The sequence below is a fragment of the Phaethon aethereus genome (assembly GCF_964289735.1).
Source record: "Phaethon aethereus genome assembly, chromosome: 5".
Classification (NCBI taxonomy): Eukaryota; Metazoa; Chordata; class Aves; order Phaethontiformes; family Phaethontidae; genus Phaethon; species Phaethon aethereus.
In genome coordinates this window covers 70091018-70101178 of record NC_138579.1, presented here as the reverse complement: position 1 = coordinate 70101178, position 10161 = coordinate 70091018, and the positions used below count along the sequence as shown (strand labels likewise).

Genomic DNA, 10161 nt, shown 5'->3' with positions numbered 1-10161 from the left:
TTCATTACCCCACTGTCACTACAGGTGTATTTATGAGGTGTTCCACACTAAGTCCAGGACTGGGTGAGGTATGCAAACCCCTGCTAATGCACCATTAGTGCAAATCAGCTCCAGATTATTTCCTTCATGTACTGTAAGAAAGGCGGTCCAAGAAAACACTGGCCAGCTTTTTTTGTGACTGAACTTACTCGGATCTATCAGTCAGAGAGATAATAATAAGTAGTTGCAATTCTTTAGAGGACTGAAAAGGAAAGTACAACCACTACTGTGGACATTCCTCAGGCCATGATGAAAGTGTTGAGACTTGAATTATAGCCACACTGTCTCTTGTGGTCAACTTTTATTTCCAAATCAACATTACAGGGTAAAAGTGGGTCTTAAGGGGATCTGGTAATTAGTCGTCCTTTTTTAAAGAGGCAAAGGTGAGAACTAGGATTCTTGATGTTATTATTTCTACTACCCTCTTCAAGTAAATAATCTGAGCTTGTTATTATGCATGTCAGTAATACATTCTGATTTGGATATCACCTGTTATTCCTTAAGGGAAGCATTGACTTTAAATGGAAACTGTCCCAAAAAGACAGCAAAGGAAATATGCTTGATATTTAACATACCAGTTGTCAGTATGTATGTGTACTGGTAATGTCCCATGTCTAAATGCCATAGCTGGTGTCTCTTTTCTGTGCTTCAGGTCCTGTCTACATGGTGTCTATGGAGAACAAAACCAATGTGACGGAGTTCATCCTCCATGGACTGACACAACATAAGAGAGTAGCAAAAGTGTGCTTCTTGTTATCTTTAGTCTTCTATGCCACTATCATTTTTGGAAACCTGCTTATCATCATTACTATAAAGACAAGTGAACAGCTGAACTCTCCCATGTACTTCTTCCTGAGCTACTTGTCTTTTGTAGACATCAGTTACTCTACTGTCACAGCTCCCAAACTCATGTATGACCTTCTTGTTGAGAAGAAGACCATCTCTTTCATGGGCTGTATAGCTCAACTGTTTGCAGGCCATTTCTTTGGGTGCACAGAGATTTTTCTTCTCACAGTGATGGCCTATGATCGTTGCATTGCTATATGCAAGCCGCTTCATTACACAAATATCGTGAACAAGCATGTCTGTGGCTGGCTGGTGGCAGCTTCTTGGGTGGGTGGCTTTGTACACTCAGTGGTGCAGACCCTGCTGCCCATTCAGCTACCCTTTTGTGGGCCCAATGAGATTGACCACTATTTCTGCGATGTTCACCCTTTACTGAAGCTGGCCTGCACTGACACCCACATCACTGGTGTCACTGTGGCTGCTAATAGTGGTGTGATTTCCCTGATCTGTTTGGTTGTTCTTGTTGTGTCGTATGCTGTTATCTTGGTTTCTTTGAGGACACACTCTTCTGAAGGACGTCTCAAAGCACTCTATACATGTACTTCCCACATCACTGTTGTAGTTCTGTTCTTTGGGCCATGCATTTTCATCTATATGCGCCCTTCCACCACCTTCTCAGCAGACAAGATGGTGTCTGTGTTCTACACCATCATCACACCTATGCTCAATCCCTTGATCTACACCCTCCGAAATGAAGAGGTGAAAAATGCCATGAAAAAGTTGTGGAGCAGAAAACTGAAGAGGAGTGAGAAATGAAACAACACAGTGCATGTTTGTAAGATGATGTGAGCTTAAGAAACCATGGGGATAGAAAGACAAGTGTTCAGGAGAGACTTTTCAGTAATGTTCTGGTTTTAGCACAGCTGTTCAGAATAGGGCTGACACTAAATTCAAGGTTTTATGTAGCTCATCTCCTTCGGAAGCTGTCAGTCAAAAAGATGTGAGGTTATTGTCAGCCACCAAGCCTGAGCATTGGGGGTGGTATTGTGGCACTTATCGTCAGGCTCCTCATAGCCAGCTCTTGGGTATTTGTCTAGGCTTCTCCCAGCATTAGGAGAAACAACGAAGTATTTTGAGAGGTTGTTCTTTCCTACTACGTCCTAAAAGCTTTGGGGAGTAGCATCTCCTTACATTTCTGCACAAAGGAGTGATGGTGGTACCCAGCTTCTAACAGTAAATAAACCTTTCAGTAGGGCACAGCATTGGTAGATTTTATCCCACACATTTTGATGTGCTATCACGAGGTGCCCACAACTGAGCAAGCCGCTAAGGAAAGCCAGCAGCCTTTGGGCGGACAGGACTCATTTCACGGTAAAATAGGACCATGAGAGAAGTAGGAGGTTATATTAGGTCTCTGCATGACAGGGAGAGATGGCAGATTGTACTGAAGCAAATAAATAACCATCAATATGTAAATATTAAAAATGTTTTCCAGGCAGAGCATCCTATTCGCTAGAGCATGAACTTTCTGTCAGACAACGTGCAGCTACTCTGTAGCCCATGCAGCTGGGAAACGGTGGCCCAAGGTGTTTGCAAAATTGATTGTTGCCTGCTGCTGGAAGCAATCATACCATTCCGGCTTGCGGTGAATGCCTTGTTATGAATACTACATTGTCATACGCTGAATCCACGAGTTAGCCATTAAAAAGCTGCTACTATGTGCAAGTTTGGTCATTTGCTGATGCAGGTAACAGGAGGGAAAGCTTCTCTCTTTCCCCTGCCCCTGCAATTTCCAGTAATAATAATTACTATTATTATAGCTTAACGTCAGTACCATGATTCAAAAGCTCACCAGGCTAATAGCTAAAAGCTTTCCTACAACGGTGAGTCTGAACGTTCCCATTTTTATGTATTTGGTACTTCCCGGTGAATGTGCTATCTGCTTCAGTTTTGTCTTCCTTCCTGCTCCTGGTTCCTCAAACACTCATAATCTAATCTGTCCAATGACAAAAAATGTAAGGCACGTAAATTAATGCCCAGGTCCAAAACCCCCTAAAAACTAGGTACTATAAACCTAAAATTATGGCTATTCTTGCTTGGATCAACTTTATTTAAAGGAGTCCTGCTTTCCGAGACCTTATGTCATATATAACCTTTATAATCTATCAGGGCAGCAATCCAAGCATGGCTATAGACCATAGACACTGACTGATCCACAGTCCAGTGGAATTATCAGGATAGTTTTCATAGCTTAATTTACACACTGGATGAAATTTCATGTTTTGGCCAGTACTGCAGGGATATTACACTAGTATTATCTAAGGGATAGGTACCTCCGTGGAAATAGGAGAATTAAGTATTTCTCCATACTGAAATACAACCAAGTTCCTAGTTGAACACAGAAAACATTCCTCATCTTCTTAAGAACATTATTGTCTGGTTGACCTTCTCCTCAGCCATTTCCCTAGAAATGGCCCTAGAATCTCATGACTCTTGGCAGTGCTCTTCTACTGCCAATTGACTGACTGTAGTCAAGGCATGATTTTTCTAAAAACTTCTATTGGTACTAATATTTTGTGAAGGGAAGCAGAGGAACAGGATGTCCTTAAAATAGTTGACAACTCACTTGTTTGCTTGAAGGCAATTGATGACACATGGAAATGAAATACAGCAATTAGTCCTTGTAACGTTATGATGGTACTAAAATTAGAAGTAAAACATCGTTACTTGGACAAAGAATTTTTATAATTTCTCCATATTTCCAGATAGAACAGGAAGAGAAACACGTAGCAATGACTGATAGAAGAGGAAGGTTTATCTTCCTTGCTGTTAGGGGCTAAAAGCAGGTGTGTAGTCACCAAGATTTCCTTTCTAGATTTCCAGGTTCTTCCTCACTGGAAGAGGCTACCCCTTTCACCTCCTGAAGATGTAGCAGAAATGGCCATAAAATTCAGTAATCGCATTTCTTCTTTTTCTAGATTGCATGCTTTCAGAGACTAGTTTCCAGTCTTTAAAGTTCATGCCCTCTGGTGGGTTTACCTTGGCTAGCTGCTGGATGCCCACCCAGCCCCGCTCTCACTCACTGCCTGCAACAGGACAGGGGGAGAAAATGAGATAAAAAAGCTTCTGGGTTGAGATAAAGGTAGGGGGACCTCTTACCAATTAACACCACGGGCAGAACAATCAGTTCACGCTGATTTGAACTTGCGCCATAGTTCTCAGCAGCATATCACCACTGACATCTTTGGTCTGCCCAGACCTTCCTTTGGCTTGGGGAATGAACACTCGTTTTAGTTTATCTTTATATCTTATACTGATGAGGCATTGAACCAGTCTATCCCTGAGTGACTGCAGTTTCCCACCAATGCTACCTGCTCCAGTTCTGCAGCTTCTCTGATCTCAAGCACCGCTTCCTGGCGCCTGACACTGTCTCAATGCAGGGATTGGTAGTACAACCCTACATTTATGTTTTTACTACTAGAGACTTGTTTTTTCATACAAAGGGCTTCTGAGTGCTTAGAACTGCGTGGTGTCTTTTCCTCTCTTTATCAACCCTCAAGACTCCATGCACAGAAGGTTATTGAGCAAATTGGCATGCTGTTACACACCAAGGGACCCAGCCACCAAAACTGTTTAATAAGGCCCTTGGGTAGCTGCTTGGAGTTTTGTAATGACACAGTTCTCACAGGTCCAACTCCACTAGTGGAAAACTATCTTTTGCCCATGTTGAGTACCCAGTATGTACAGGAGTATTTATATGTTGTGCTGGGATGGGATGACTTTAGAGAGAAGGAAGATGCGGGAAATAAAGAGTTCAGAAAACCGTGGAGGTGTTGCCTCATTGAATCTTTCTGTCTAAATGATAGACGGAAAACGGGACATTGATACCATCACTGTCAAATTTGCCTGTAACATGTCAGGATAAGAAAAATCACTTGAAAACCTCCTGAAACAATTTTCTGTGCAACAAGAAACTTAAAGAAGAGCAAGGATATGGCAATTACAAGCAGGAGGAAGGAGAGTGGAACAATGTCCTGACGTGCCGGATGAATAACTTGAAACAGATTTGGAGTGAATGATTTAAAATGTTTTCAGACAACAAACGCGGTGGAGTTCTGACTTGAAACTTCATGTTGTATCAACATTTAGTAACTTGGTACAGTAGTATACTTTTTTCCTCTCCTTTGCTTATGTTCTTCATATCAGCCATGGCATATTACAGCACGTGTGTGTGGTTGTGTTTGTTTATGTGAAAGGCAGAGAAAAATGCTTGGTAATCTGTTGAAAAAAATACAGAAAGATTTAAATACTACTGTGACATTTTGGTCATTTGGATCCTTCAAGGCAGCTTCATTTAATGTTGACTGCATTGTAGACATCTAGCATGGGGCAGGGATTGTCTCTCCTTTTATACTCAAGGTCAGATGTACTATCTTCCTTATAGTCATCTCACTGTAGTGTAATGATCTAACCAAGGTCAACTGAGTCATGCCTTTAAGGTGTTTATTCCTCTCCATTGACCATACGTGGAACCAGAGCTCAAACTGTGATGCCTGTTCTGCAGGTCTCTGTCTAGTACGATGTCAGGGATTGCTATAGACCTCTCTGCAGCTGTGCTAGCCCTGGAAGAAAGACTACCGAGCCCTTGGGAGAGGCGGAGAGGAGAAAGTGGGATCATTGCTAAAGTAGTGTTGTGATTTGCAGATGTATATTCTGAATTATGCATGAAGCAAACCTGTTTGATGGGAAAGAGTCTTTGAGAACTACCAGAAAGTGGTAGAGAATAGAGCAGGACCTGAGGAATGTGCTCAGGTATTAGGAAAAGGCAAGAGGCATATATGAAAAACAGGTACTGCTTTCTTAGTAGTAATCTCCTGCTTGCTGACTTATGAACTCTTAGGCAGAAATGAGCACCTAAAGAATTTCCTGGTGTGATTGTAAATGAAAATGAGCATTCCTCTGCTGGTCACATATTAACCTCCACAAAACAGTGAGTTTATTTGTCCACTGAAGAACTTTAAAAATTACTTTAAAAATTACAGAGAGGTAGAGAAACTCTGCAGAGTTTTGCTGCTTCTGCTATGTTAGCAAACGCAATTGCTCCAGGAGAGCATGTTCTGTTAACAGCAGACCTAAGAGAGCACTCAAGCTACTAAACGGCTGCTAGCTCAATGGAGAGGAATACCAGTGAAGAACCTCCCAGACCTGGTGTCTGTGCATCTTTTTCTAGTTTCAGAGTGGACGAGCTAACTGGAGAGTCCTTTCGTCAATTTAAAGGAATGCAGTTAGGAGTAGAACACGATATATGGCTGAGCCATATATTGTAGACACGACACTTGAGCACGGCAAGCATTTGCTTCCATCGTGGCACTTTAAACTCCCAGCAGGTAGAAGGACAGTGTTGCATTTTTCCAGCATTTGTGGCTCTTGTACTGTGAGAGCAGGATGTGATTCCTCCCTGACAGAGTGGGAGCACGCACTTTGTTGTACCAACTACAACGCAGAAAAATAGTGGTTGGAGTGGGCGAGGGTCAGTGTGGAGGGACCAGGAACCTGAAAAGGGAGTGGGAAGGGAGGAGAAGAGAGGCAGACCGTGCTCTTTGCAAACACTGCTCACCATAATTTATGATTTGACACTGTGCTTTCTGTAGCAGGCAGAACAGCAGTCAATGCACCCCGCGCTCATCATCCGTGAACCTTGGAGCTGTAGCACGTCCCCTTCTCTTCCTGGTCAGTCCATGACTTCACGCCCACGCCTGTGCTATGGGAGCCTGAGCTGAAGCGATGGCTCTGGGAAACTTCTCCCGGGTGACTGAATTCATCCTCCTGGGGCTTTCTGATACAAGGGAGATGCAAGTCCTCTTCTTCACCTTCTTCTTTCTGGCTTATGTCATGGTTCTGCTGGGGAATCTTCTCATCATTGTGGCAGTCAGGACTGACCCCAAGCTGTCCTCACCCATGTACTTTCTCCTCTGCAATTTGTCCTTCATTGATATCTGCTGCACCTCTGTCACCTCCCCCAGGATGCTGGTGGACCTGTTCTCCCAGAGGAAGGCCATTGCCTTTGAAGACTGTATAGCCCAGCTGTTTTTTCTGCACTTTGTTGGGGCATCAGAGATGTTCCTCCTGACCGTGATGGCGTACGACCGCTACACTGCCATCTGCAAGCCCCTGCACTACACAGCCATCATGAGCCGGCAGGCGTGCTGGGTCCTGGTGTCTGCCTGCTGGGCAGGGGGCTTCCTCCACTCCATCGTCCAGATGCTGCTCACAGTCCAGCTCCCCTTCTGTGGCCCTAACACAATCGACAACTATTTCTGTGACGTGCCTCCTGTCATTCGACTCGCCTGCACAGACATCTACGTCACTGAGTGGCTCATGGCTTCCAACAGCGGTTTAATATCCCTGGCTTGCTTCCTGGTGCTGGTCACATCTTACACGTTCATCCTGGTCACAATCAGGGTCCGCTTCACTGAGAGGCACTGGAAGGCGCTCTCCACCTGTGCCTCACATGTGATGGTGGTCACCCTCTTCTTTGTACCCTGCATCTTCATCTACCTCCGTCCCTTTTCTACCTTGCCCTCCGACAAGCACATCTGTGTGATCTACACTGTCTTCTCCCCGGTGATGAACCCCCTCATTTATACCCTGAGGAATAACGAGGTGAAGGCGTCCATGTGGAAATTGTGGAAGCGCTGCAGAGTCTTCTGAGACAAGCTGGGTTTGCAGCAAACCTGGAGCTCACTTTCCTCCAGACTAATGGCAGATTGGGGCATGGGAACAGGGTTGGAATCCAACATGTAAGGCAATATCTGAAATCCAACGGATGTTTAGTTCCAGTTCAGGAATTTACTTAACCTTGGTTTCTTCAGAGCTGTAGATTTCATTGGTACTCTTAGCTGTTTTGTGGGCGTTAGGTCGCCTTAGTCCACCTATGGTTTTTTCACTGCTGCAGGACAGGTGAGACATTTTTAAGGCTTTTACTACTTGCATACCTTTGCAATTATAATTGCAGTTTCTGATGACAAATAGAACATTCTTCTCTGCACCCTCAAAGAGAAGTCAGGAGGACCAAACTTTCGAGTACAGAGTGACGCATTATGCAGCGATGCAGCGACTGAATTAGCAGTTTTGCTTGGGCACAGCTCAGACGTTTGGGATGAAATTCTAAGGGAAAAGGAATTGTGCTGTGGAGTATAGTAGAGTCCATATAACAACCATTTGAGCACCGGATCTGCACAAGTGGGAAACATTGAGCAGCCTCTGAACATTGCTTGGAAAGAACAAACCACCGTTACACAACAGAACTTGCACTAACATTGGTTCTGATTATTAAGAAACACGCAGAAATTTTTAAGGCACGGATAATTCTTTTCCCTGAACTACAAATCAGAAAGATCCAAACAACTGTGGTCTTTGTCAGTGTCCTTCTCCCCCCTTTTGTCTTGTCTTTGCTTTTCTATGTTCGTTTCCATGATGTTCCTCTGTTTCTCATAAAAATGGATGGACTCTTCCCATCACCACAGCCGTTCCTCTGCCATGGCAAGTGATTGCAACCTGTTCAAAAACATTTCAGATCCCTTCTTAAGACATTACCTATTGTTACCACAAAAATCTGGTTAGAAAGGGGTTCTGGAGCCTGAGTGACTCCTCTTTCTACATTGTTGGTGAAAGAAAATAATTTCCTCTACTCTGGCTCCAAACTCCTTAGGTGTGTGGAAAAAAAAGACTGTGCTGTCCACAGGCCTTTATAGTTTTCAGTCTGCTTCTTGGTTTTTGTACTGCTTCTTATAGGCATTTTCTGAATTATCTGAAATAACAGAGACAAAGTCAGATTATATTTAAAACTGGGCTTGTATTTCAGGACAACGTGGAACTAGAATATTACAGTCTAGGGATCACAGAATAGTTGTATTCTAGTTTTGGTAACTCCCAGCACTGCAAAAGTAAAAAGCAGCTCCAAAAAGGCTTGCATCAGGCTAACAATGGAACTTCTACGTGCATGTACAGACATCGTGAGATCAAAGGTCTATAGGGAAATCTGGCACGTAACCCAGTCCTTACCAGAGAGACTTACAAGCAGTTACGCAGCAGCTTCTGCTTGGGTCATACGAGAACTGCTGAAATGCACACCGAAGTTATTTCCCAATTCGGAAAAAGCCAGAAACTCTGCCTGTGTTGAAATCCACTGTTCTAGCAGAACTGAAGAGTGGCTATGACAGAATGATTGGCCTTCTGTCACAAAGAAGAAACTGGAAATGGGAAACAGGTCTTTCACCACTAATTTCTAAGACCCGAAGAACACAAGTTTCGGACTAACCAGCGCAACTGCTAAATTCCCTCCCACAGGAAGCAATAATTAGTCTTTTCTTTTTATTTACCTTAGTTTGTATTATGTGTCAAAGACCTTCCTGACCTTAGCCCGACGGGGTGGCATGGTTATACCTGACAGAATCAATATTTCAGGATACATGAGAGAGTAACGGGGTTATGTTTACATTCAGTCACTTGGATCCCCCAATTTGAAGGACAAGGTGTGAGTTTTTGCTTTCTATACTTTAGCTGTCTGTGATGCAATGTATGTGATCTCAGAAGTAATCAGCTTCACTTGTGTTGCTCGTCTGATCTTCCTTTTCGTTAATGACATCTGTGTTCATCTGATCATCTAGGATCTGTGGATCATATCTATTCCAAGAGAAGATGAACAGTACCTGAGAAGTGCTTTTTTTTTTTTTTTTACCATGAAGGAAGCTGAGACTGTTGAGATCAGCTGGAATCACTTCTGGTGCAGTTTTGGGTGAGATAAATCAATGTGCTTATCCACATGTGGAATAACTTGGGACAGCCTGTTGCTGAAGCTTATAGCTAGAATCATGCTCAGCTATTTGAATGGAGTATGTCTTAAATCTTAGTGTCACCATATTAATATATAATGCATAGCGTTCAATACAATATAACACAAGATAACACATCAACAACTAGCAGCAGTAAACAATAAATATCACAAAGTCAAGTATCTACAAAATATAAGATCTTCAGATTATGGAGATATATATATGACTGGTAATATTAAAAACAAATGTTGAAAAATGGAAACTTTCTGAACAGTTTCACTTGTGTGAGATCACAATTTTCAAAGAAATAAACCCAGCACAAGAATTTTCTCCCTCTCTGACGTGCTATTACTGTGCTTTGCCACCAGATGGTAGAGGCACATATGCTAAGTGTACCTAAATGCATACGCTGATACCGGTGTTTACAGGGAAGTTAAAGACGGTGGAGATTTTGTTTGTAGGATTTTCTTTAGTCATATAAGGATGCGAATTTTTTTAACCT

At 43.0% G+C, this 10161-nt stretch overlaps 2 protein-coding genes across 2 annotated transcripts; both read left to right on the top strand.

Annotated features, from left to right (window-relative positions):
• Positions 1 to 702: 702 nt before the first annotated feature.
• LOC309405734 (olfactory receptor 4S2-like) lies at positions 703 to 1641 on the top strand (the record flags this gene model as incomplete). Its single annotated transcript, XM_082000590.1, has 1 exon — positions 703 to 1641. The coding sequence occupies one exon, from the start codon at positions 703 to 705 to the stop codon at positions 1639 to 1641; it is 939 nt and encodes a 312-aa protein (XP_081856716.1).
• A 4968-nt stretch (positions 1642 to 6609) lies between these two features.
• On the top strand, positions 6610 to 7536 carry LOC309405148 (olfactory receptor 4D5-like; the record flags this gene model as incomplete). Its single annotated transcript, XM_081999844.1, has 1 exon — positions 6610 to 7536. One exon carries the CDS (start codon positions 6610 to 6612, stop codon positions 7534 to 7536), a length of 927 nt encoding a protein of 308 aa, XP_081855970.1.
• Between the last annotated feature and the right edge of the window lie 2625 nt (positions 7537 to 10161).